The sequence below is a fragment of the Saimiri boliviensis genome, chromosome 19 (genome assembly GCF_048565385.1).
Source record: "Saimiri boliviensis isolate mSaiBol1 chromosome 19, mSaiBol1.pri, whole genome shotgun sequence".
NCBI lineage: Eukaryota > Metazoa > Chordata > Mammalia > Primates > Cebidae > Saimiri > Saimiri boliviensis.
In genome coordinates, this window is record NC_133467.1 from 39144697 (window position 1) to 39171960 (window position 27264).

At 48.5% G+C, this 27264-nt stretch overlaps 2 protein-coding genes and 1 non-coding gene across 7 annotated transcripts in view; 1 reads left to right on the top strand and 2 right to left on the bottom strand.

Moving 5' to 3' along the window:
• The window catches only part of PRUNE1 (prune exopolyphosphatase 1), a 34002-nt gene extending 19249 nt beyond the window's left edge, over positions 1–14753 (bottom strand). The window contains exons 1-3 of one of the 2 annotated variants that reach the window (XM_039460134.2): positions 14516–14753; positions 2308–2400; positions 1562–1764 (exon numbers count right to left, since the gene is read on the bottom strand). In XM_039460134.2, coding sequence (XP_039316068.1) covers positions 1562–1764; positions 2308–2400; positions 14516–14554 — 335 coding nt within the window. In that variant the 5' untranslated portion in view covers positions 14555–14753. Of the gene's footprint in view, positions 1–1561; positions 1765–2307; positions 2401–14165 lie in introns of both variants that reach the window. The other variant, XM_074390136.1, reaches the window with a different exon arrangement.
• A 986-nt stretch (positions 14754–15739) lies between these two features.
• On the top strand, positions 15740–27050 carry MINDY1 (MINDY lysine 48 deubiquitinase 1). Of its 4 annotated transcripts, none has more exons than XM_074390134.1 (10): positions 15741–16635; positions 20470–21273; positions 21654–21711; positions 22121–22185; positions 22826–22984; positions 23760–23865; positions 24213–24355; positions 25637–25828; positions 26152–26283; positions 26541–27050. In XM_074390134.1, exons 2-10 carry the CDS (start codon positions 20821–20823, stop codon positions 26619–26621), a joined length of 1389 nt encoding a protein of 462 aa, XP_074246235.1. In that variant the 5' UTR covers positions 15741–16635; positions 20470–20820; the 3' UTR covers positions 26622–27050. The 4 variants fall into 4 exon arrangements, with proteins under 4 accessions (XP_074246236.1, XP_074246235.1, XP_074246234.1 ...); XM_074390133.1 differs by having other exon boundaries at positions 15742–16635; positions 26125–26283; XM_010329721.3 differs by having other exon boundaries at positions 15743–16635; positions 23763–23865; positions 26125–26283.
• On the bottom strand, positions 24681–24799 carry LOC120360203 (5S ribosomal RNA). The gene has a single exon (XR_005576781.1). It is a non-coding gene; the product is annotated as a 5S ribosomal RNA (ribosomal RNA).
• Positions 27051–27264: the final 214 nt, after the last annotated feature.

A 27264-nucleotide genomic window follows, 5' to 3' on the forward strand; every position in this document is an offset into this window, starting at 1 on the left:
AAAAATAAATAAATAAATAAATAAATTAATTAATTAATTAAAATTAAAATTAAAAATAGAGTTGCAGGCCAGGTGCAGTAGCTCACACCTGTAGTCTAGCACTTAGGGAGGCAGAGGCAGGAAGACAGCTTAAGCCTAGGAATTCTTTTTTTTTCTTAATTTTAATTATAATTTTTTTTTTGTTTTGAAATGGAGTTTCGCTCGTTTCCCAGGCTAGAGTGTAATAGTGCAATCTCAGCTCACCACAACCTCCACCTCCGGGATTCAAGTGATTCTCCTGCCTCAGCCTCCCAAGTAGCTGGGATTACAGGCATGTACCACCACGCCCAGCTAATTTTGTATTTTAAGTAGAGACGGGATTTCTTCATGTTGGTCAGGCTGGTCTCAAACTCCCGACCTCAGGTGATCCACCCACCTCGGCTTCCCAAAGGGCTGAGATTACAGGTAGGAGCCACCACGCCTGATGTGAGACCTGGGCAATATAGCAAGACCCTGTTTTCTAAAAAAAAGTAATAAATAAGTACAAAAATAAATTTGAGCCTGAGCAATAGAGCAAGACCCTGTTTTCCAAAAAAATTAATAAGTACAAAAATAAATAATAAACAAAAACAGAATTGCAAACATTTTTCTAAGGTTTCTATTATAATATTACAATAAAACTGTCTCAGAATCTTTTTTTTTTTTTTTTTTTTTTTGAGACAGGGTCTCCCTCTGTCTCCCAGGCTGGAGTGAACCACCACACCAGGCCACTTTTTAAAAATTAAAATTAGGCCAGGTGTGGTGGCTCACGCCTGTAATCCCAGCACTTTGGGAGGACGAGGTGGGCAGATCACGAGGTCAGGAGTTCAAGATCAGCCTGGCCAACATAATGAAACCCCGTCTCTACTAATAATACCAAAATTAGCTGGGCATGGTGGTGCATGCCTGTAATTCCAGCTACTTGGGAGGCTGAAGCAGGAGAATCACTTAAACCCAGGAGGTGGAGGTTGCAGTGAACTGAGATCATGCCACTCCAGATCACAGTGATGTGATCTTGGCTTACTGCAGCCTCGACTTCCTGGGCTCAAGTGATCCTCCTACCTCAATCTCCTGAGGGACCACAGGCATTTATTACCATGCCTGACCAATTTTTTAAATTTTTTTGTAAAGACATGGTTTCACCATGTTGTTCAGGCTGGGCTTGAACTCCAGAGCTTAATGGATCCAGCTGCCGTGGCCTCCTAAAGTGCTAGGATTACAGGCATGAGTTACCACACTCAGCCCACAAAATCTTAAAATAATGATACCAAAGGCAGATTTAAATGATTTTTGAGTTATCCTTTGGTTTGAACTTACCATGTTCTATTTCTTTTTATTATTATAGGGTATGTCTTTATGCCATAGACATACATGTAACTGCAGAACCGACAATATTTTGATTTTCTATATCTGATATGACCTATCAATTATGATTAGCCTATTAGATCTCTGAAAGCAAAAACTCTTTTTTCCTCTTTATATCTCACTCATCAGAGCCCAACATGGTACATGATACGTATCAATTTAATTTCCTTGGACTTACTTGGGTAAGATGTGATGGTCGACAAGGATGAGGGTGAGTTGGCCAGCCTGGTGCAATGCAGGGAGATCAATCTCGTCCCGAAAAATCAAGATGCTCTCTGGAATACGAACCTTCTGAAGAAAGAAGACGATGTCACCTCGCAGAGGTAGCTCAGAACGTTTTATATTTAAAACCGGCACAAAGACTTCCTCGGCCTCATTGGTCTAGATAGGAAAGCAAAAAGATATCGCGAAGTTTTATAATGACAGGAAAAAGTAACAAGACTATTGGGATCAAAGGAGACATACTTAGGTAAGTTACCATCTTTCTCAAAGCCACAAAGTACTCAGTCTATGACTCTTGAAAGATGAATCTCGCCCTTCCTCCTTCTTAGCAATAAATGAAGGTCAACAAGGAACTCATAGTAAAGACCTAGTTCTAGATGCAGTGCTACAGAGAAGGAATTATTAGTCCTCAAGGACTAACCTGGGCGGAGGAATAGATCACTGATACCTATAAGGAACTCAGTAACACACTGAATATCACTTTATGGTTTACAAATCCCTCAAAATATATTTACTCATTTTTTCCTCAGAGGAACACTGAAAAATATTTTAGATTTTACAGATGGTCACATGAGACTCAGCAAAGTTAAGGGATTTAATTTACCCAATGCTAAATGCTGGTAAGTGGCAGAGCTGGGTTTTGAATCCAGATCTTTTCATTCGAAGGGACTCGGATCCTAGGTGTTACCTTTTTTTACCCACCTTTGCTAGGTAAAAAGCCAGGGCGAGAGCAGACACCATGGAGTCCAAATCACAGGCTTCATTTCCCAGCACAACATGTAGAGGTCGGGACTCCTGGAGAGGAAGGAAAATGGGAAACTAACAAAAGTATCTCTATCCATTTCCACTTATCATTTTTAAAAAAACAATATATATACTTTTTTTTTTTTTTTTTTTTTTTTGAGACGGAGTTTCACTCTTGTTACCCAGGCTGGAGTGCAATGGCACGATCTTGGCTCACCACAACCTCCGCCTCCTGGGTTCAAGCAATTCTCCTGCCTCAGCCTCCTGAGTAGCTGGGATTACAGGCACACACCACCATGCCCAGCTAATTTTTTGTATTTTTAGTAGAGACGGGGTTTCACCATGTTGACCAGGATGGTCTTGATCTCTTGACCTCGTGATCCACCCGCCTCGGCCTCCCAAAGTGCTGGGATTACAGGCTTGAGCCACCGCGCCCGGCCAACGATATATATACTTTTGAGACAGGGTTTTTCTCTGTCACCCTGGCTGGAGTGCAGTAGCAGGATCAAGGCTCACTGCAGCCTCAATCTCCTGCTGGGCTCAATTGATCCTCCCATGTAGCTGGAACTACAGGCAAACACCACCATGCCCAGCTAACTTTTTGTATTTTTTTGTAGAGACAGGATTTTTGCCATGTTGCACAGGCTGGTCTTGAACTCCTGGGCTCAGAAGATCTATCCACCTCGGCCTCTGAGAGTGCTGGGATTACAGGTGTGAGCCACTGTGCCTAGCCTCTCCATTTACCTTATCCTGATGTAGGGCTGCATATACTTCCTCTCATTGATCGTCACAGAGGAGGTAGGTCAAATAATCTAATGGGTCCCCATTCCATGGATGGCTTTCAGTGTTTCAGCTAAGCTTACAGCATTCTACATATATCCAGTTTGTAGAAAAGTGTTCTTTCCTCCTGTATCCTTGAATGTTAACTTACAGAGCAGTAAATAAACTTCTGATTTTTTTTTTTTTTTTTTTGAGGCGGAGTTTCACTCTTGTTACCCAGGCTGGAGTGCAATGGCGCGATCTCGGCTCACTGCAACCTCCGCCTCCTGGGTTCAGGCAATTCTCCTGCCTCAGCCTCCTGAGTAGCTGGGATTACAGGCACGTGCCACCATGCCCAGCTAATTTTTTGTGTTTTTAGTAGAGACGGGGTTTCACCATGTTGACCAGGATGGTCTCGATCTCTTGACCTCGTGATCCACCCGCCTCGGCCTCCCAAAGTGCTGGGATTACAGGCTTGAGCCACCGCGCCCGGCCTGTAACTTCTGATTTCTTATACTTCTTTGGACACTCAAATAGTCAAAAGACGGGATTTAGGGTAGCTGATATATTCAAGGTATGCTTTTGGGTGTATTAACTCTGGCTGATTTTTTTCTTCCCATTTTCATAATAGGGAAAAGAATGCTTACACTTCTAAATCATGAGAACAGGTGAAAAGGCTTTGAGAATAAAGGTTAAAAATAACATCTAGTCCATTATCCAGATGCCCAGGAAATCTCCCCCTACTCTGAGGCCCAATGATAACCATATATAACCACTACCTTTCACAATCCAAGCAGACACTTTTCCCAGCAGGTTCAGATTAAAGTAAGAACAGTTGCTGCTGCTGCTGCTGGGACTTTTCTTTTTATTTTTTTAAATTTTGAGATGGAGTTTCATTCTTGTTGCCCAGGCTGGAGTGCAATGGTGTGATCTCAGTTCACTACAACCTCTGCCTCTCGGGTTCAAGTGATTCTCTTGACTCAGCCTCCCGAGTAGCTGGGATTACAGGTGCCTGCCACAACATCCAGCTAATTTTTTGTATTTTTAGTAGAGGCGAGGTTTCACCATGTTGGCCAGGCTGGTCTTGAACTCCTGACCATAGGTGATCCACCTGCGTCCCAAAGTGCTGGGATTACACGTGTGAGCCACCATAGAACTTCTCTCTTTAAAGCATTGAAAAGTCCAGCTGCTAAGAAGTCTAGGCGGGGGATATCTGCTGTTTTTAACCTATTCCCTTGCAAATCCTTAGCTTTCACAGTTTTAAATAAAATATAACAGGCCAGGTGCAGTGGCTCACGCCTGTAATCCCAGCTCTTTGGGAGGCTGAGGCGAGTGGATCACCTGAGGCCAGAAGCTGGAGACCAGCCTGGCCAACGTAGTGAAATCCCATCTCTACTAAAAATATAAAAATTAGCCAGTGTGGTGTTGGGCACCTATAATTCCAGCTACTTGGGACGCTGAGGCAGGAAAATCACTTGAACATGGGAGGCAGAGGTTGCAGTGAATCAAGATCACACCACTGCACTGCAGCCTAGGCAACGAGTGAAATTCTGTCTCCAAAAAGTAAAGAAATAAAATAAAATATACTAAAACTAGAGTACCCAAAATTGGGGAGACAGCATCTTGGTTTTTGTTTTGTTTTTAAGCATCTATTGAGTGTGCCAGGCATTATTCCAATATTTTTACATGTGTTAATCATTTAATCCTCAACCTGATGTTGCAGGTACTTAAATTATTTTCACTCCAGGTATAAATATTCTGCTAGGTGGAATGAGACCATAAATCCTATGGCTCAGCATAGGGCACAATACTTCTCTCTTACGAGCTTCCTCTTTTTTTTTTTTTAGATAGGGTCTTACTCTGTCACCCAGGCTGGAGTGCAGTGGTACTATCTTGTCTTACTGCAACCTCCACCTCCTGTGTTCAAGCGATTTTCCTGCATCAGCCTCCTGAGTAGCTGGGATCACAGGCACACGCCATGATGCCTGGCTAAGTTTTGCACTCTTGGTAGAGACTGGGTTTTGCCATGTTGGCCAGGCTGGTCTCGAACTCCTGACTTTCAGTGATCCGCCCACTTTGGCCTCCTAAAGTTTTGGCGTGAGCCACCACGCTGAGCCCACCAGTTTACTTTTTTTTTTTTTTTTTGAGATGGGAGTTTCGCTCTTGTTACCCAGGCTGGAGTGCAATGGCGCGATCTCGGCTCACCGCAACCTCCGCCTCCTGGGTTCAGGCAATTCTCCTGCCTCAGCCTCCCGAGTAGCTGGGATTACAGGTGTGCGCCACCATGCCCAGCTAATTTTTGTATTTTTAGTAGAGACGGGGTTTCACCATGTTGACCAGAATGGTCTCGATCTCTTGACCTTGTGATCCACCCGCTGTAGACAGGATTTTTGTAGAGACAGGATTTTTGCCATGTTGCACAGGCTGGTCTTGAACTCCTGGGCTCAAAAATCTTTTGAGCCACCGCGCCCGGCCTACCAGTTTACTTTTGATCTTCTGTCTCAGCCTGATTCTGAGAGAGGATGGGATGAGAGAGGCAAAACGAGACACACTAAATATAGCAGGGTTTCTTAATTTCAGCATGACTGGTATTTTAGACTAGATAATTCTTTTTCATTTTTTAAATTTTTACTTTTTGAGACAGGGTCTTACTCTGTAACCCAGGCTGGAGTGCAGTGGCACAATCATGACTCACTGCAGACTCCACCTCTGACTCAGGTGATCCTCCCACTTCAGCCTCTTGACTAGCTGGGACTACAAGCATCCACCACCATCCCTGACTTTTTTTTTTTTTTTTTTTTTTTTTTTTTTTGAGATGGAGTCTTACTCTGTCACCCAGGCTGGAGTGTAGTGGTGCAATCTGGGCTCACTGCAACTTCCACCTCCCGAGGTCAAGTGATTCTCCAGCCTCAGCCTCCTGAGTAGCTGGGACTACAGGTGTGTACCACCACACTAGGCTAATTTTTGTATTTCTTATTGAGACAGGGTTTCACCATGTTGGCTAGGCTTGTCTTGAACTTCTGACCTCAGGTGATCCGCCCGCCTTGGCTTCCTCAAATTCTGGGATTACAGGCGTGAGTCATCGCGTCTGGCCAAATTTTTGTATTTTTTGTAGAGATGGGGTTTCACCATGTTGTGCAGGCTGGTCTTGAACTCCTGGGCTCAAGTGATCCAGCAGCCTTAGCCTCCCAAAATGCTAGGATTACAGGCATAAGCCACCAGGCCCAGCTGGATAATTCTTTTTTTGTGGAGGCTATCCTATGCATCCCTAGCCTCTACCCACATGGATGCCAGTAGCACCCTAAGTCATGACAAACAGAAATGCCTCCAGACTTGCTGAATGTTTCCTGGAGGGCAAAACCACCCCCAGTTGAGAACTACCGGGTTACAGGAAGGTGAAAATCCATATACTCTGACTTCTTCATTCAGGGAAGATTTGCTAGACACAAGAGTTTAACAAAGTGGGAAGGTTCAGAGGAGTAACACGTAGCAAAGAACAGTTATCAATTAATGTAACTTTAGGAAAAAAGAGGAATCTAGGGAAACCTAGAATCATCTTCCCTATACAGGCTGTCACTCCTTCTCTTCCCCAATTGGAAAGCCACAGCTCGAAAGGGGCGATTTTAGAAGACTTCTGGTGGTATCAATTGCCCTATCCAGTTACGAGACAGTTTTTTTTTTTTTTTTTTTTTTTTTTTTTTTTTTTGAGACGGAGTTTCGCTCTTGTTACCCAGGCTGGAGTGCAATGGCGCGATCTCGGCTCACCGCAACCTCCGCCTCCTGGGCTCAGGCAATTCTCCTGCCTCAGCCTCCTAAGTAGCTGGGATTACAGGCACACGCCACCATGCCCAGCTAATTTTTTGCACCTTTAGTAGAGACGGGGTTTCACCATGTTGACCAGGATGGTCTCGATCTCTTGACCTCGTGATCCACCCGCCTCGGCCTCCCAAAGTGCTGGGATTACAGGTTTGAGCCACCGCGCCCGGCCAGTTTTTGTTTTTAAACCACCCTTTCTTCCCCATCTCTTACTCCCATCCCTGGAGAGAAATACAGGAGACAGAGGTTATCTGTCCGGGCTCTGGCCAAAGGTCCCCTAGGGAAGTTCGCCCTGAGCTCCTCCCCATGCCTATTTCTCTAAGTCTACTTCAAGGGCCCATTCATACTGAACAATACTGGATAAGGGGGATTCTTTCCTTTTTTCCAAAGCAATAAGAGAATTCTACCCAGTACCCCAATACTATAACAATTCCTCTGATACCAGAGACCTCTGTTTCCTGGAGACCAAGAATGGCCCAGATGGCTGTGGGGCTAAGTGGCAGCAGAAATGACTTGCTCACTGAAGCCGTTAGGTGGAGCGAGTGTTCTTTGGAGAGGAAACTATATAAACATGAGGCATATGGCCCTGACTCTGGAGGAAAAAGGTAAGAGCAGCAGAGAAAAGGCAGAGCAAGCAGGAGAGACCTACTGCTGGGTCCAAAGAGACGCTGAAGAACCTTTCCCCATGCATTTACATCAGTATTGCTTCACTGCAAGCAGCGGCTGAATTGGGCTTAGTTAGATCCTCACCATGAAGATAATGTTAAAGCACAAAGTAGGGACCAAATACAACTTCATGGCTCTGAAGGAAATTCTTCAGGAGAAATCATCTCTGGAGGAAGGTGAATAATGAATCAGTTGCGCTCAGCCAAACCCAGAGAGCAATCGAAAGGAATGAATACAAAAGGAATACTGGCTGGGTGCGGTGGCTCACACCTGTAATCCCAGCACTTTGGTAGGCTGCGGCGGGTGGACACCTGAGGTCGGGAGTTCGCGACCACCCTGACCAACATGGAGAAACCCTGTCTCTACTAAAAAAAACACAAAATTAGTCGGGTGTGGTGGTGCACACCTGTAATACCAGCTACTCGGGAGGCTGAAGCAGAACAATCTCTTGAACCTGGGAGGTAGAGATCATGCCATTGCACTCCAAGATTGTGCCATTGCACTCCAGCCTGGGCAACAAGAGCAAAATGCTGTCTCAAAAGAAAGAAAGAAAGAAAGAAAGAAAGAAAGAAAGAAAGAAAGAAAGAAAGAAAATACCTGGTTGATCCTACAATTTATTTTAAAAAAAGGGTCAGGGGGAAATATTTGGGACTTGCAGCAAATCTTGGAACTGTGGTGACCAAGGGAGGCGGCGACATTCCTCTCCCCTGTCAACACCCACTGTCACCCTAGCCTGACTGGACTATTCACCACCCACAAACCATGATGTGCATATTCCCAGCTCTGCCCTTTGCACTATTTCTTCTCTGAAAGCAGAACTACTACTTGAAAAGATCACAGACTTTGGGGTTGAATTCCAGCTTTGCTTCTTATTTGTTGCAGGACTTTGGCCCCTCTAAGCCTCATTTTCCTCATATAAAAATGAGAATAAGCCGGGCGTGGTGGCTTATGCCTATAATCCCAGCACTTTGGGAGGCCAAGGCAGGTGGATCACCTGAGGCCCAGAAGACCAGCCTGGCCAACATAGTGAAACCTGGTCTCTACTAAAAACACAAAAAATTAGCCAGGTGTGGTGGTGCATACCTGTAGTCCCAGGGAGGCTGAGGTAGAACAATCACTTGAACCTGGGGAGGCAGAGGTTGCAGCGAGCCAAGATCAAAACCCTGCACTCCAGCTTGAGAGACTCCATCTCAAAAAAAAAAAAAAAAAAAAAAAAAAAAAAAATTAGCCAGGCCTGGTGGCAGGTGCTTGTAATCTCAGCTACTTGGGAGGCTGAAGCAGGGAGAATTGCTTGAACCCGGGAGGTGGAGGTTGCAGTGAGCCGAGATCATGCCATTGCACTCCAGCCTGGGCTACAGTGCGAGACTCTGTCTCAAAAAAAAAAGGAGAGAATAATATTGTAACCAGTTTCATGAAGTTGTCAGGAGGATTAAATAGTACCGTAAGTGCCTATGCTGTAAATAGTAAAGACGTGCTCCCTCCCATCTTCTTCTTTTTTTTTTTTTTTTTGAGACGGAGTTTCGCTCTTGTAACCCATGCTGGAGTGCGATGGCGCGATCTCGGCTCACCGCAACCTCCGCCTCCTGGGTTCAGGCAATTCTCCTGTCTCAGCCTCCTGAGTCGCTGGGATTACAGGCACGTGCCACCATGCCCAGCTAATTTTTTGTATTTTTAGTAGAGACGGGGTTTCACCATGTTGACCGGGATGGTCTCGATCTCTTGACCTCGTGATCCACCCGCCTCGGCCTCCCAAAGTGCTGGGATTACAGGCTTGAGCCACCGCGCCCGGCCCTCCCATCTTCTTTCTCCACTTCTCCCGGTTGTTCACGTCAGCCTGAAGCCCCCTTGCTCTGTGAAGCCCCCCTGACCACCCAGCCCAAAGCAATCCTCTTCCTCTGAACCTCCAGCTTCTCGCACTGGTGGCTCTGAGACAGAACTTAACTTCTATCTTAAGGAGCTTCCTGTCTGTTCATGGTCATGTATCCCTGATCCTTAACATGGTTTATGTGGTGGGTGACCATGTCCTTTATTGTTCAAACTGGGACACTTATGAGAATGGAAAGCGGTGCTATTAATGATTATACTGGGGAAAACCAAGACTACCCTGGGAAAACCGAGTGTGCGGCTGCCGAACTCCTAAGACATCACTCTCTTCTTTTTTTTTAGAGATGGAGTCTCACTATGTTGCCCAGGCTGGAGTGCAGTGGCTATTCACAGGCGCGATCCCACTACTGATCAGCATGGGAGTTTTTACCTGCTCCGTTTCTGACCTGGGCTGGTTCACCTCTCCTTAGGCAACGTGGTGGTCCCCCGCTCCCGGGAGGTCACCATATTGATGCCGAACTTAGTGTGGACACCCGATCGGCATAGGACACTACAGCCCGGAACTCCTGGGCTCAAGCGATCCTCCCACCTCAGCCTCCCGAGTAGCTGGGACTACAGGCACGCGCCAAGGCACCCGGCCACTCTCTTCTTCTTTAGGAAACACATGCGTAACCCTTAATTCCAAGCCCATCCTCCGCCAGCTGAAAGCACAAGCCCAGCAGCCTCAGTTTTCTGAGCATCAGAGAAAGAGTTCGGGAAAAAACAGCTATACTTAGCAGCATGAGGAAACCTAAGCTGCCCATGGAAGAAATACAATCTGAGAGCCACAAGTAAATAAATACAAACCTTTTTTCTTTCTTTCTTTCTTTCTTTTTTAAAGACACACTAGTTGAAATGACTCTCTTATCCTGATATGTTCTTTGTGGCCTCTCGAGAAGGGGGCAGGGAGGGGGTTAGACTGGCAAAGGAAACCACTTCCCCTCTGAAGCTAAATATGGTGTAACTACTCTTCGGAATAGTTGATGGGGGAGAAAAATAAACAAGACAGAAAGCCAGGGAGAGATGAAACCTCTCAGCAGAGAAAATGGGAAAACTACTGATGCCAGGACAGCACATTTCTAAGGAGACCCAGCTCCTGATTCCTGCCTCATGCCTGAGAAATGCACACAATGCATTATCCAAAGGCTCCTGGATGAACACCTAAACTGCAATGCAGCCCCACCCTGAAGCAAAGATTCCTCCTTCCTAAAAGTGAAAGATGAGTCACCATAAATAGGACATTTAGTTAAATTTAAAAAAAAAATTTTTTAATGGAACATCCTATTATCCCTGAGACAGAGGCTGTCAAAAACTTCTCTGGTATCAAATGCTAAAAATGTGGTAGTAATGGGAGACTTGGCGGGATTACTAGCTGTCTTTATCCTGTGCAAAGAGGAGCATTCATGATTTCCTGAAAGTTATCATTAAACTATAGTTTAAGAGGAACATTCAAACTTAAGAGTATATCTGTCTAAATCATCTCTGTTTACAAAAGAAACCTAACAGGTGGCCTCTGGAGAACTGGATGGAGAGGAGAGAAGAAAGAGGATCTTTATCATTTTCTTTTTTTTTGAGACAGAGTTTCGCTCTTGTTACCCAGGCTGAAGTGCAATGGCACGATCTTGGCTCACCAAAACCTCCGCCTCCTGGGTTCAGGCAATTCTCCTGCCTCAGCCTCCTGAGTAGCTGGGATTACAGGCACGCGCCACCACGCCCAGCTAATTTTTTGTATTTTTAGTAGAGACGGGGTTTCACCATGTTGACCAGGATGGTCTCAATCTCTAGACCTCGTGATCCACCCGCCTCGGCCTCCCAAAGTGCTGGAATTACAGGCTTGAGCCACTGCGCCTGGCTTATTATTTTCATTTCATATCCTTTTGGTATTTAAATTTGTTCATTGTTCATTAAGTGCACATTTGCTACTTCTATAATTTAAAGCAATCTAGGCAGGACATGGTGGCTCCATCTGTAATCCCAGCACTTTGAGAGGCCAAGGCAGGTGGATCACTTGAGGTCAGGAGTTTGAGACCAGCCTGGCCAACATGGTGAAACCCTGTCTCTACTAAAAATACAAAAGTTAGTCAGGCATGGTGGCGCACGCTTGTAATCCCAGCTACTCAGGAGGCTGAGGCAGGCGAATCACCTGAATTTGCAAAGTGGAGATTGCAATGAGCTGAGATTGCACCACTGCACTCAGCCTGGGCGACAGACCAAGACTCCATCTCAAAAAAAAAAAAAAAAAAAAAAAAAAAAAAAAAAAATTAAAGCAATCTAAATTGTTGGCATCTACCAGTATGTCTTGCCATCAGTTCATCTGCTAACTTTCCTAGAGTCTACTTTTCTCATTTCTCCAGGCCCTGGAGAGGCTATGTGGTGATGAAAGCTCTAAGAACACAATCTCACCTTTTACAAGTTTACAAGTTTGAAAAGAAGATCTAGATCTTGCTCCTTCGGGGAAGAATGCAGGGAGATTAAAGTTAAGATGCCAGCAATATTGGAAAAATCAAGTATTTTTCCAGCTTCATATTGCTGTAGAGAATATACTATTAGGGCCGGGCACAGTGGCTCACACCTGTAATTCCAGCACTCTGGGGAGCCAGGCCAGAGGGATTGCTTGAGTCCAGGAGTTCAAGACCAGATTGGGCAACATGGCGAGACCATGTCTCTACAAAAATACAAAAAATTAGTCCTGCATGGTGGCACATGCCTATAGTTGAAGCTTTAATGGGAGGCTGAGGTGGGAGGATCACTTGAGACTGGGGGGTGATCACACTACTGCACTCCAGCCAGCGCAACAGAGTGAGACCCTGGCTCAAAATAAATAAACAAACAAACACAGAATAAAAATAGAGACTATACTATTAACCTGGCGGTGGGGGAGGCTCTGGAGCAGGTGTCCCCAGACTACCGCCCGCGGGCCACATGCAATCCCTGAGGCCATTGATCCGGCCCCCCCACCGCACTTCAGGAAGGGGCACCTCTTTCATTGGTGGTCAGTGAGAGGAGCACAGTATGTGGCAGCCCTCCAACGGTCTGAGGGACAGTGGACTGGCCCCCTGTGTAAAAAGTTTGGGGACGCCTGCTCTGGAGGATACATGCCAGGGAGTAGATGAATACAAATAAATACTATTTGGTGAGGTTTCAGGTCCAAGGGCTCTTTACCAAATGGTAGAAAAGAGACCGGCCGGCCGGGCGCGGTGGCTCAAGCCTGTCATCCCAGCACTTTGGGAGGCCGAGGCGGGTGGATCACGAGGTCGAGAGATCAAGACCATCCTGGTCAACATGGTGAAACCCCGTCTCTACTAAAAAAAAAAAAAAAAATTAGCTGGGCATGGTAGCGCGTGCCTGTAATCCCAGCTACTCAGGAGGCTGAGGCAGGAGAATTGCCTGAACCCAGGAGGCGGAGGTTGCGGTGAGCCGAGATCGCGCCATTGCACTCCAGCCTGGGTAACAAGAGCGAAACTCCGTCTCAAAAAAAAAAAAAAGAGACCGGTCATTTGGGTTACCTGGGGGGGAAATTTAAGTGTTTAGCACTTAGAACAGTGTCACAAAACCCTACATTAGTCTTCCAATAAGTGCCCTGTGGTGGAATCAGAGGTGACTAAAAGGGATGGCTTCCAAATGGCCTCATGCATTGAAAGAGCTGTCCCCAAATTTGTTTTCCCAAGGAAAATGTCTATGTAATTGGTGTTAAAATGGACCTTCTCCCCAATTCAGTATGAAGACAATTCATTTTATTCCAGCAGCTACGTCTGCAGCAGGAATTAACTGACTTTCAGGATTTGTTAAGGACCAGAATCTGGGCCGGGCACGACGGCTCACGCCTGTAATCCCAGCACTTTGGGAGGTCACAGCAGGCGGATCATGAGGTCAGGAGTTCGAGACCAGTCTGGATAACGTGGCGAAATTCCATCTCTACTAAAAATACAAAACTTAGCCGGGCGGGGTGGCACATGCCTGTGATCCCAGCTACTCAAGAGGCTGAGGCAGGAGAATCACTTGAACTCGGGAAGCAGAGGTTGCAGTGAGCCAAGATTGTGCCATTGCACTCCAGCCTGAGTGACAGAGTGAGACTCTTGTTTCAAACAAACAAACAACAGAATCTGTGCCCCAGGAGAATTTGTAGAGTTTAAGATATCTACAAAGGAAAGCTCAGCCAGCCATCTAAGTTTCTTCAGGGCAGAATAACTCAAAGTAGAGGGGCCAGGTGACCTCCTGGAGCCTCTCTCTGGTTAGCTTTTTGCTGCTAACTGGGATTAACAGCCTAATGCCTCATGACAGCTTAGCATGGCTGGGTGAGTCCAGCTGGCTCAGAGAGCACCACGGATAAGCCACAAAGCAGTCAGTAGTTGTATTTATGGTTTTGATTCCAAACACTCTTTGTGCTTATCCAAGTGGAGAATTTTTACGTCATTTGTGTGCGTTAAGGCCAAAGGAGAAACCTGGAGGCAAAGGAATGCTGGTTGTGGGTCAAGAAATGTGCTTGATGGATTCTGTATGTTTGGCTTAAAAACACTAAAGTAAAATACCACGACCACTTCTAACCTAGAAATGAGTTCAGCCCGCCAGACAGAAACTGCCATTCAGAGGAAATAAAGCCGTGAGCACCGGTTCCCTCCACACCCCCGAGGTTCACCTGGAGGCCAGTGGGCCAAGCGAGGCCTTGGGAGCAGAGAACTGAAAGAGGGGCGGGGAGAAAAGAATAAACACACCTCGCGGGGCTCGGCTGGCGGCGGCACAGTCCTGGTCCTTTTGACGGAACTGACCAAGACGACAGCAAGCAGAGGCTCAAATGCAGGACTCAGACCCAAGACTTCTCCCCGCTCTCGGGCGGACCCCCAAGGCGGGGAGCCAAAAACCGGGAGACTGAGCAAGCAGCATGCTCACACTCGTAAACTGGCTTCTCGCTCCTCATGCCCCAAACCTGATCAGGCCCCAACCCCGCCTCCCCACAACATAGTGTTCCCTCCGCACGGACGTCGAGGCTCCCCCAGATCCCACGTCTTCGTCCTTCCTGGACCCCGTGCTCCATTCCTTACAGTCACAGACAGGAATCGGTTACCTGCAGAGCAGCTCGACAACCCTGCAGGTAGTCCTCCATGATGAAGCCCAAAGTACGCCGTCGCCCCAGGTCGAGGAGAGGTTCCCCGGCGAATGCACCTAGCCCGGGACTCAGGGGCTAGAGACCAGAGTCAGGAGGCGGGACTCGAACCCGCCATACGGCGAATCGGCCTCCGACCCCGGGAGGAAGTGCGTAAGCGGGCGCTCCTGAGCCCGGCGTCGCCCCGCCCCCAGCGGCGGAGGCGGGGCTCTACGCCCAGAGGCTCCTGGGACGTCTTTCCGGAGAGGCCAAGGGGGCGTGGCGCGGGGCGTTGTGGGAAACGTAGTCTCGCCGCTCCGCAATGGCCATAGCAACCGAGGGAAGGAGAGTTTTCTGAGTGATCAGTCGTTTGACAAACAAATGTCTGTGTCACAGTAACCCGTTGTGGTAGCATCTGAACGTTCCCTCTCAGATCGGGCTAAGTATAACATCTTTCCATGCATCGCACAGAGCATCCGGTTGACATTTTAAAGGACACTTGGCAGAAGAGATATTCGTCTTCTTTCTGGAAACTCTCTCCTTAACCGAACTGACTCAATCGCCGTCAGTTTTGTGGTTGTTCATGTTAGGAGAACATTAGAATAATCTTTGACCTCTCTTGTTTACTTAATACCTGCAGTCTCCTGCCAACTCTTGCTGCTGCTTCCTTTGCCACTCTAGCCTGTTTTTTTATTTTTCTACCGCCTCGTCAGATATCTTCTCCTTCCTTTCTTGGACGGTTGTAACCTTGGCTTTTTGCTCTCTGCCTCCCTAATTGTTCCAACTGCTCTTTCAGCCTTCAGAGTGGCTTGAAGCTTCATCCTGTGGCAGTCCTGTACATAGAGTCTAGGGGACCCTTCAGAATGCAGAATTAGGTTCCAACCTCCCTTAACTGCCACTTTCCAGCCGCAGGGCAGTGCAGGTACTGCAAATAAATGGAAGCTCACCGTCAAATATTCCCTCGTTTATTTATCTATCCCTATCTTTCCTACCATCAACCTCACACCAGCTTTTCCTGCTTCCCCAGCTGTAAATTGAGGGGAGGTGACTGATGAGAGGCTGAGGCCTGCGGTGGAACCAAGATCCAGAGCACAGGGGTGTTGGTTGGGTCTCCTGCCGGTTCTGCGAGTTCTTTCTCTGCTGTGCGCTCTTCCCATAGCCTGGGGCTTCTCCCACACCCTCTGCGCTCTCCCAGGCGCACAACCCAACCAGTTTCATTTCTAGACTTAAAAAAGATCCGGCAAGGACGAAAAGGAGCCCTCTCTGGAGGGCTCCAGAGGGAAAAGAGCTGGGTTTTTGTTTGTTTTTTAACATTACTCATTAACACTGAGTAATATATGCAAATATCGTGCTCCTTGGTCCTGCTTCTGTGGATCTGGAGCAAAGGACTGCCAAACTCAGAGAGAAACCTCAGATCCAACAAGCTGCTTCTGTCCAGCCCTGCTCCTCCCCACTCCGCAAGGGCACTTGCTCTTCCCTGTTCTCACCAGAGAGGCACAAGCGCTCCGTCCCTTCCAGAGGCGGGCGGAGGGAAGAGAAAGGGTCTGTTGTTTTTCTCTCCTGTTTCTCTCTCCCTCTCTGCTGATCACCAAGCTGCTGACCGGGTCAGAAAGCCCTGATGGAAATCCACCAGTGCTGGGCAGGCCCCCTCCTCCTCCAGGGAGCTCGTCCTTGACTAATTTTTCTTCGTCCCGATGAGAAAAAAAAAAAAAAAAAAAAAAAAAAAAAAAAAGAGAGAGAAGAAAAGAAAAACCACAAACTTCCTTTGAAAACCAGCTGGTAGTCAGGGCCTGGAGCGCGTGCCCTAGACCGGGCGACTCAGGAATCCTGAAGACGTTCTGAGCCACCTGGAGCAGCTGGGCTGCGCCCCTGCCTGCCTTCAGCCTCCTCCGGTGCCCCCAGTACTGGGCGTGAGTCCGGAAGCAGCCACAACCCAGCCAGGACCGCCGCTCATAAAGCTGAGTAAACCTGTATAAACTCAGGCGTTGACAGCTGGAAGGCAATTGGCACTGGCAGCCCCCCTCGCTGCACCCACCTCCCCCATCGCCTTGCCACAGCTGAACTCTCCTTCTCAGTCTTGGAACAGCACCCACTTCTTTAAGGTAAAAACTTTATTTTAATCGTCTTCTTCACCTCTTCTCCCACCCTTCTCCTGGGGAGTTGACACCTGCTGTCCTTCCACCTCCGGTCGACAGGTCTGGATTGCTTAGAGAAGCTAAGGCAGGAGAGAGGTGTAAAGCGGATACTGCGTGGTCCTCCTCCTTTTAATGAAATCACGAAACCCTCCCCCCTCTCCTTGTGAGCAAGTAGACAGGGCACTGTGGAGATGGTTGACATATTCTGAGATGAAAATCTAAACTATTGCGGGGCGTGGTGGCTCATGCCTGTAATCCCAGCGTTCTGGGAGGCTGAGACGGGTGGATCATCTGAGGTCAGGAGTTCAAGACTAGCCTGGCCAACGTGATGAAACCCCATCTCTACTAAAAATACAAAAAATTAACTGGGCGTGGTGGTGGGCACCTGTAATCCCAGCTACTTGGGAGGCTGAGGCAGGAGAATCACTTGAACCCTAAAGGCGGAGGTTGCGGTGAGCCGAGATTGTGTCATTGCACTCCAGACTGAGCAATAAGAGCAAAACTCCATCTCAGGAAAAAGAAAGAAAGAAAGAAAGAAAGAAAGAAAACCTAAACAATTGATTGCATGAAGACGTATGTCAGACTGAGAAAGAGATTGGAGGGGGGCAGAAAGGGACTCGTTCCTAGGGAGAGGAGGAACGTCTTCTTGAAGCTACATGCCTGTTTTACATGCTTCTTCCAACTTTCGGCTGACTAGGGAGGAACCAGGGCTATTTTAACTCCCTCATCCACTACTATAATGCCAGCTGGAGAGAAAGTGTAGGACTTGAGGAACTGAGAAAGAGGAGGAAAGGAATAAAACTTTGATTTGCCTCAGTATCCTCTCCCTCATTCTTTCCTACACTGAAATGCTCCATGCTGTCCCCAGCAGCAGTGGACCTTGCAGAGTGGAAATCCTCCATTACAGGCTGGGCGTGGCAGCTCACACCTGTAATCCCAGCACTGTGGGAGGCTGAGGCAGGCAGATCAAGAGATCGAGACCATTCTGGCCAACATGGTGAAACCCCATCTCTACTAAAAATACAAAAATTAGGTGGGCATGGTGGCGCACGCCTGTGGTCCCAGCTACTTGGGAGGCTGAGGCAGGAAAATCGCTTTAATCTGGGAGGGGGAGGTTGGAGTGAGCCGACATCACGCCACTGCACTCTAGCCTGGTGACAGAGCAAGACTCCATCTCAAAAAAAAAAAAGAAAAAAGAAAGAAACCCTCCATTACATGTCCTGCTCCTGCCTCTTAAGACTTAGCCCATTTAGCTCTGCCCAGTTCTTCTGAGATCCTACTCCCTTGGGTGTCCACTCCTGGGTTCCTTTGGCTTACCTCTCTAGCCAGCTGGCTGCCCAACCCCCCACTTCATCATTGATCATTTCTGGCCCTGGACAGAAAAGATAAGAAATGCAGCCTGCTCCTGCTTTTCTTCAAGCTTTTTCACTTTCCCAGGCTCTGGCATCTGCTTTGCGGTTCATCCTAAGTGTCATTTAAGGGGAGGAAGAAAGGAGAGAGAGAAGGAGAGAGGAAAAGAAAAGTGTAAGGCCTGCAGGCAATTTTTGCGACTCTGATTCTAAATTAACAACATGTAAATGATATGCAGCTAGCATAAATATATGTGAATCAAGAGGGTAATCAATTTGAGTGACTAGACTTATTTTATTTGAGTAACTTTAATGTTTTCAACCTCACCTCAAATTCCTGTAGGTTTACAAGAAGGAAGCAGTCTCAGGTTAGGAGGAGGGTGGAGAAAAGACAAGATTTCTAACTAGTTTAATTTATTTTATTTTGTGGGTTTTTTTTGAGATGGGGTCTTGCTCTGTCGCCCAGGCTGTAGTGCAGTGTCAAAATCTCAGCTCACTGCAACCTCCACCTCTCGGGTTCAAGCAATTCTTCCACCTCAGCCTCCCAAGCAGCTGGAACTACAGGCCTGTGCCACTGGTGAATTTTTGTATTTTTAGTACACACGGGGTTTCAACATGTTGGCCAGGCTGATCTAGAACTCTTGACCTCAAGCGATCTGCCCTCCTCAGCCTCCCAAAGTGCTGGGATTACAGACATGAGCCACTGTGCCCAGCCCCTAATTAGTTTAATTTCTCCCTGTTTCTCTCCCTGATAAAGAGTGGAAGGGGAGCAAGAAGATTGAAGGGAGATGTTTTCCAAAGGGCAGGATTGTGGTTTTTATTATTTATACCCACAGCATTAGTTAGATGTCTGTCTGTGCTTGCCTCAGTGTGCCTCAAGTGCTGATAGAGAGCAGGTTAAACACGTCTGGTGCTCACATCTAAAATGACCTGTGTGGGAGTAGACAGAAAGCTTCAGGTAGGTGAATGTAGAGGGAGTATTGTTATGTAAATCAATAATCAGCATTTTCATGTTTCATAGAAAAAGTGGGCAAGAGAGTATTCTCTGGGTTTAGGCAATTTCTGGAAAGAAAAACATGAACTGAGGAAAAGTTGCGGTCTCAGCTCTAGCTGTCAACAGATGCTTATTGCATCTGGGCACTGTGGCTCACACCTATAATCCCAGCACTTCGGGAGGCTGAGGAGGGCGGATTGCTTGAGCCCAGGAGTTGAGACCAGCCTGGGCAACAAAGCGAGACCCTGTCTCAATGTAACTAAAAGAAATTTGACTAGGCCGGGCGCGGTGGCTTAAGCCTGTAATCCCAGCACTTTGGGAGGCCGAGGTGGTTGGATCACGAGGTCAAGAGATCGAGACCATCCTGGTCAACATGGTGAAACCCCGTCTCTATTAAAAATACAAAAAATTAGCTGGGCATGGTGGCGTGTGCCTGTAATCCCAGCTACTCAGGAGGCTGAGGCAGGAGAATCGCTTGAACCCGGGAGGCGGAGGTTGCAGTGAGCTAAGATCGCGCCATTGCACTCCAGCCTAGTGAAAGAGCGAGACTCCGTCTTTTTTTTTGGAAATGGAGTCTCACTCTGTTGCCTAGGCTGGAGTGCAGTGGCTGAATCTCAGCTCACTGCAACCTCCATCTCCCGGATTCAAGCGATTCTCCTGCCTCAGCCTCCCAAGTAGCTTGGATTACAGGCATGCACCACCATGCTTGGCTAATTTTTTTCTATTTTTACTAGAGACGGGGTTTCACTATATAGGCCAGGCTGGTCTCAAACTCCTGACCTCGTGATCCGCCCACCTCGGCCTGCCAAAGTGCTGAAATAACAGGCTTGAGCCACTGCGCCCGGTTGAGACTCCCTCTTGGAAAAGAGGCTTTCTGGGAGAACTTGTGGGGAGTGCTTTTCGCCTTTTGTGACCCTAATCTGAAGTTACTTGTCAGAACCAGTCTCTGATTCCAGTCCCCACAAGCTACATTTCCCCTCCCAGCTTACAGGAAACCCCACCCAAGGCCTTTATATTGTGGTTTGGGATTGTGTAAGGTTCAGGAGAGCCCTTGGAGGAGAAAGACTTCCCCTTCCTCACCAGCATTTCACCTTTAGGGGCACTGCACTAACTCCCTGTGCCTCCTCCCTTCTCCACCCCAGCGCTATGTGACTGTTGGTCTTTCAAGGTTGGGCGAGACAGAGAAGGTATCCCTAAAAATACAAGCAGCCTGTGTATGCTTAGGATGTTGTGTGAAGGGGCAGGATGTGGGGTAGGGCAGAGGAATATCCCTATCCTGGCTATGAAGGGGTTACTGATGTGATGCCTGTTAGAGTAAGCTAAAGATCGTCATATGAATAACATAACCGTTAGTTAATGTAGATTAACATTTCTTTCTCCATCTCTTTTCCTTCTTTCTCCTTCGTGCTCTCCCTTTCTCGCTGTCTTTTCTCCATTCCCTGTCATGACCTGTTTCAGGGAAGCTCACTCCACCCATGTCTTCAACCCCACCAGTCTTCCCTCCCGAGCCTGGAAGCCCTGTACCCTCCTGGTCTCATCTGGTCACAGCAAGTTAGAGGTGGAAAGAATTCAGCACGGGGCCCTTCTGTTTACCCATATACTGCCCCTAGCCAGCAGTGATGCCCAAACACTAGCCAGCCTTCCACACTACATTCCTTTTTCCAAGACTTTTCTGGGTTAGTTTGCTTTCCACCCCAATGATTTTCTTCTTACTGGACGGGCCCCTCTTTCGCATCCCAAGCCTGGCTTAGGCAAGTCCCTGAAGTCAGAAAACACCTTCAGTGCCCCTCAGCGGACTCCCTTTTGACCATGGAACACCATCAGCCTGAGCATCCAGCCCCCGGTAAGGCCGGGACTGTAGAAGCAGTCATCCCTGAAAACCATGAGGTCCCGGCAGGCCCAGATGAGCCCCCTCAGGACACAGATACAAGAGATGCTGATGGGGAGGCTGGAGAACAGGAGCCAGCAGACCAAGCTTTGCTGCCCGGCCAGTGTGGGGACAACCTTGAGTCCCCTACACCTGAAGCTAGCTCAAGTCCCCTGGGGCCAACCCTTGGGACAGTGCCTGAAGTAGAGACAGTGAGGGCATGCTCCATGCCCCAGGAGCTTCCTCAGTCCTCCAGGACCCGACAGCCGGAGCCGGATTTCTACTGTGTCAAGTGGATCCCTTGGAAAGGAGAGCGGACACCGATCATCACCCAGAGCACTAACGGCCCTTGCCCTCTCCTTGCCATCATGAACATCCTCTTTCTTCAGTGGAAGGTAAGAGAACTGCAGTTAGGGGTGCGGAAGGTATCGGGGAGTATTCTTCCCAGACCTCCTTCCTTGATCATCCTGATGTTCTCAAACTGGTCAAAACTTTTCAGATTATCGTCCCTATTTCTCCAGCTCGAACAAATAAGATCTTCCTAAAAACAAAGGAAGAAAAAGAGGAAGGTCTGTCCTACCCCTATAGCTCCTACTCCCTAGCAAATGCACATGCCTTGCGAGATTTCACATTCATTCCCTTGTGCCAGTGGCAAGCCTTTTTTCCTGCCCCACCCTGCTACTGGAGTTCTCTCTTGCCTTTCTATGGCTTCTTCCTTTAGTGCTTTTTCCCGGAGTGGGGGGAGCACACACGTGATCACCCCTTCTGCCTCCAGGTGAAACTCCCCCCGCAGAAGGAAGTGATCACATCGGATGAGCTCATGGCCCATCTTGGTGAGTGACTGGGCCTTGGAGAGGAATTACCCAAGGGGTTCCAGAGCTATCCACTCAGCCAGAAATCCAGACTGTTCAGGGATCTCTATTTGAGGGTTCTGATACGGCAAGGAGGGTAAGGGTCTATGGGGCTTCTCTGCAGGGCTGGAGAATGAAAAGCAAAGGTGTCAGGAGCCCTGGGTTGTAACACCAATTCTGCCCTTAGCTTTTGTATGTGACTCTGGGCGGGCCCTTCACCTTTAGGAGCCTGTCTCCTCCTTTGAGAAATGAAGAGTCCAGATTAGACTTGAAGTCTTTTCCAGCTCTGAAAATCTGTGTTCTGTGAAATTACCCCCATTCTCAAGGAGAAGAGGAAGCTTAGCTTTTGGGAAATTGGTGGGGTAAGCTGATAAGGGGCCCTGTCTTGTAGGAAACTGCCTCCTGTCCATCAAGCCCCAAGAGAAGTCAGAGGGACTTCAGCTTAATTTTCAGCAGGTGAGACAAAAGGTCTGCAGGCAGAGGGGGCTGCAGGTTTGTCAGGGGACATCTTGAGCTATTAAGAGAAGCCTTTTGTTGCTTCTTCAGAGGTTTCCTTGAACCATAATTTTATTCTGCAGGAGTCAGAGGAGTTTATTTTTGTCCTAGAAAATATGTTCATTGGCCTGGTGCTCACGCCTGAAATCCCAGCACTTTGAGAGGCCAAAGAGGGAGGATCACTTGAGGCCAAGAGTTCAAGGCCAGCGTGGGCAACATAGTAATACCTCTGTCTCTACCAAAAAAAAAAAAAAAAAAAATTATTTTTTTGAAGAATTAGCCCGGTATGGCAGAGCGTGCCTGTAGTCCCAGTTACTCAGAAGGCTGAGGCTGGAGGGTCACTTGAAACCAAGAGTTTGAGGCTGCAGTGAGCCGGGATCACACCACTGCACTCCAGCCTGAATGAAAGGAGACCTTGACGCTAAAAGAAAAACAATGTTCATTTATGTACGACGGAGAAGGGTTGAGGCAAGGGAGAAATGGAATGGCTTGTAAGAGAATCAGGGAAGAAAAGCAACAAGATTAATTTTTAATTTCTGGAGGTGGGAGTGGATGGTGGGAGAGAAGGCTAGAATACCCATCATGTGTTTTCCACCCTCAGAATGTGGACGATGCAATGACGGTGCTGCCTAAACTGGCCACAGGTCTGGATGTTAATGTGCGGTTCACAGGCGTCTCCGATTTTGAGTATACACCCGAGTGCAGTGTCTTTGACCTCCTAGGCATACCTCTGTACCACGGCTGGCTTGTCGATCCTCAGGTGAGGGTGGGAGGGCCCACCAGGACCTTATCCAGCTCAAGCTGACATGAGAGAGGCAAATTTTTGTGGGGTAGAGGTTAAGGAGTTAGGGGTGAGATTGGCTTGGGAGGGAAATAGGGTTTGGAGTCTGGACACAGTACAGAATTCTTTGAATTTTAACCTAGTTTGGGGGTAACATACAAATACAAACTACATGCAAATAGATCAGTTCTTTAAACATCAAAAGTTCAGGACTTGGTGGCACATGCCTGTATTTCCAGCTACCTGGGAGGAGTTCGAGGCTAGCCTGGGCAATGTAGGCAATGCAGAGCAACTCTGTGACGAACGGTTCCAGAATTTAAAAAAAAAAAATGTTTAGGAACCGGCCGGGCGCGGTGGCTCACGCCTGTAATCCCAGCACTTTGGGAGGCCGAGATGGGTGGATCACGAGGTCAAGAGATCGAGACCATCCTGATTAACATGGTGAAACCCTGTCTCTATTAAATATACAAAAATTAGCTGGGTATGGTGGCGCACGCCTGTAGTCCCAGCTACTGGGGAGGCTGAGGCAGGAGAATTGCTTGAACCCAGGAGGCGGAGGTTGCGGTGAGCCGAGATCGCGCCATTGCACTCCAGCCTGGGTAACAAAGAGTGAAACGCCGTCTCAAAAAAAAAAAAAAAAAAGTTTAGGAACTATTCATCACAGGGCTGCAGTCCTTGTGAGCTTTGTTTCCTTCCTTAAAAAAAAAAAAATCTGAATTTTTTTGGTATTTCCCCATCCCACTCACTACCCAAGCAGAGTCCTGAGGCTGTGCGTGCAGTTGGGAAGCTGAGTTACAACCAGCTGGTGGAGAAGATCATCACCTGCAAACACTCCAGTGACACCAACCTCGTGACAGAAGGTGACATTCCTCCCCTTTCATGGATATTATGTGGCGTAAGGGAATGACGGCTCCTTCCGCTTAGTTTTTATTGTGTGTCGTCTCCCACCACATCCCACTAGAAGTAAGTTTCACAAGAAGGAGCCTGGGGAATTTCTGTTTCGTTCACTGAGGTATCCCCAGTGCCTGGCACGAGGCAGCTGCTCTTTGAGTATTTGCTAAGTGAATGAATACAGCCAGGTTTCAAGAAGGGAACGGCAGAAGGTGGGACTGACCCCCGGGGCTGTTGACGGGGGTTCGCTGGATGGTCCTTCCTGTTGGGGACCTTGAATTTAAGCCGTTTCCCCTGACTTGTGCCGTTGTGACAGGCCTGATTGCGGAGCAGTTCCTGGAGACCACGGCGGCCCAGCTGACCTACCACGGGCTGTGCGAGCTGACCGCAGCTGCTAAGGAGGGAGAACTTAGCGTCTTTTTCCGAAACAACCACTTTAGCACCATGACTAAACACAAGGTAATGAGGGTCTGGGGGCGACGGGCTGTGGTGCCTTCATTTCCTCGTGCCTTTTTCTCATGGGTCCAGTCGGGATCAGCTAGATTAAGCCGCGGTAGCAAACGACCCCTGAAATCCCTGTGGTTTGGTTTCCCGCGGCAAAGGTTAATTTCCCACGCCCGCTGCATGTCCACTGCGGATTGGCTGCGGTTCTGTCCCACACCACCTTTACTCTGCGGCCCAGCTGACAAAGGATCCTTTATCTGGAATATATGCGGGGATCGGGGCGGGGGGCACTGTGCACTCGTGCTTAGAGCTGCTGCTTCTTCCTTTTTTTTTTTTTAAAAGCCTACGGCACCCCGTATTCCCAGGCGGTCTCCCATCCAAGTCCTAACCAGGCCCGACCCTGCTTTGCTTCCGAGATCAGATGAGATCGGGCGCGTTCAGGGTGGTATGGCCGTAGACCTTGGAGCTTCAGTTTGGAAATGACACGTATCATTTCTGCTCACATCTACTGGCCAGAGCAAGACGTAGGGATAAGCCTGCTATCAACAGGACAGGAAAATACAATCCTCTCCTAGGAAGGGGCAGTTGAATTTTTGAACGATGCTGGTCTTCAAAAGTTAGAAACTGCCGGACTGGGCACGGTGGCTCACGCCGGTAATCCCAGCACCTTGGGAGGCTGAGGTGGATGGTTCACGAGGTCAGGAGTTCGAGACTAGCCTGATCAACAGGGTAAAACCCCGTCTGTACTAAAAATACAAAAATTAGCTGGGCATGGTGGTGCGCACCTGTAGTCCCAGCTACTCGGGAGGCTGAGGCAGGAGAGTCGCTTGGACCCAGGAGGCGGGGGTTGCAGTGAGCCTCTCGGCTCACACCACTGCACTGCACTCCAGCCTGGGCAACAGGGCAAGACTCCGTGTCCCTCCCCCACCAAAAAAAGTTAGAAACTGCCAAAGCTCTCTAGGATTTGAGCAGAAGCGGGAGGGGTCTCTGGTTCTCAAAGGCTTTATCCTCAGAGCCATCAGGGAAGCCCAGGGAACAGTGGGAGATGAGGGGAGCAGGGTCTTGTGTGGCATCTCAGCCCCGACGGCTCCACGCTTGACCTAAATGACCACCGTGCTCACACCCAGCTGAACATATGCTCAGATGTCCCTTTCTTCCACATGCTTATACCGGCATCTCCCACCTCGCACACCAGCCTATTCAAATGGTGTCCAGTTGTGCATCTCAGAAGATTTCTGGCAGTGAACTGCCTCTGTATCATCTAGCCTGCAATGAGCTCTGTTCTTTTCTTTGTAGAGTCACTTGTACCTGCTGGTCACTGACCAGGGCTTTCTACAGGAGGAGCAAGTCGTATGGGAGAGCCTGCACAATGTAGATGGAGACAGCTGCTTCTGTGACTCCGACTTCCACCTGAGTCATTCCCTGGGCAAGGGGCCTGGAGCAGAAGGTGGGAGTGGCTCCCCAGAAAAGCAGCTGCAGGTAGACCAGGTGTGTAGGGCCCTTAGGAAAAGTGCGGAGAGCACATGTGCCTCGGAGAGCTTTTGCGACACGCATTTTAACGCTAGAGGCCCCTCGAACCCATGCCGCTTCACTCTCTGGGTCACCTCAGGCCGGCTCCTCACTTGGTGTGTATTCTCTGGCACCACAGATAATGCACTTGGCTGTGTGTGCTGCTCTGGAGGGAGAAAGAGCTAGAGAATTTGAGGGATGCAGAAAAACTGATTTGGAAACCTCACCTGAATAGCCTTGGGCTTCAGCCTACCTGCAACTCTTATTCTTCCCAGGACTACCTGATTGCTCTGTCCCTGCAGCAGCAGCAGCAGCCACAAGGCGCACTGGGACTGACTGACTTGGAGCTGGCCCAGCAGCTTCAGCAGGAGGAGTATCAGCAGCAGCAGGCAGCCCAGCCAGTGTGGACGCGGACGCGGGCCCTGTCACTGCAGGTGGGCTGCTGCTCCGGCTCCTACACTCCCGGTTTCCACCTTGTGCTTTGCTGGGTCCGGAACACCTGTTATTCCCACACTGGTCTCTTCAAGGTTTCTTTTCGCAGGGCCCTTCTCCTGCCTGTCTCTCTCCCCTGGCGCCCCTTCCTGTCTTCCTCTCCCTACTCCCTGTCCCTATCCTGACACCTGCTCCTTCTAGAATCTCTTCTTGTGCTCTTCCGAGGCAGTTCAATGACCAGTTGTTAAATCCAATACAGGGGAGAGGAGCCACATCTGGACGCCCAGCTGGGGAGCGTCGGCAGAGGCCGAAGCACGAGCCAGACTGCATTCTGCTTTAGGTCTGCCCCTTCTTCCAGAGGCTATGGCTAGTTGGCTTGTTCCCCCGCCTCTACCCTTGAGATGTGCAGGATAACTTATTTATGGACTGTTGGGGATCAGAGCAGGCGACAAAGGCGAAGGTCAGACTTGGTAATGTCCCTGACCTCATGTGCTGCGGCCTTCTCTGAATCCCACCTAGGGCTACACTGGGACTGATGGGATTCTGGTTCTCAATGCCCGGTCCCTGAATAGTCACACATACATACAGACTGAGGCTCTGGGGAGGTCTCTATTTGGAATGCATCTCTCCTGCGTCCCATCCCTGCTGCCTGGATGCTCCTGGCCACCCAGCCAGGCCTGTCTCCAGTTGTTTCAAGACTTAATTTGGGTTTCTATCTCTGTTATTTGTAATGCCTTCCTGGGGATTGGAAATAAAATTTCTGGCCAGGTGCAGTGGCTCATGCCTGTAATCCCAGCACTTTTGGAGGTCAAGGTGGGCGGATCACCTGAGGTCAGGAGTTAGAGGGCAGCCTGCCCAACATGGCGAAACCCCATTTCTACTAAAACTACAAAAAATTATTTGGGCGTGGTGGCAGGCACCTGTAATCCCAGCTATTTGGGAGGCTGAAACAGAAGACTCACTTGAATCCTAACGGCAGAGGT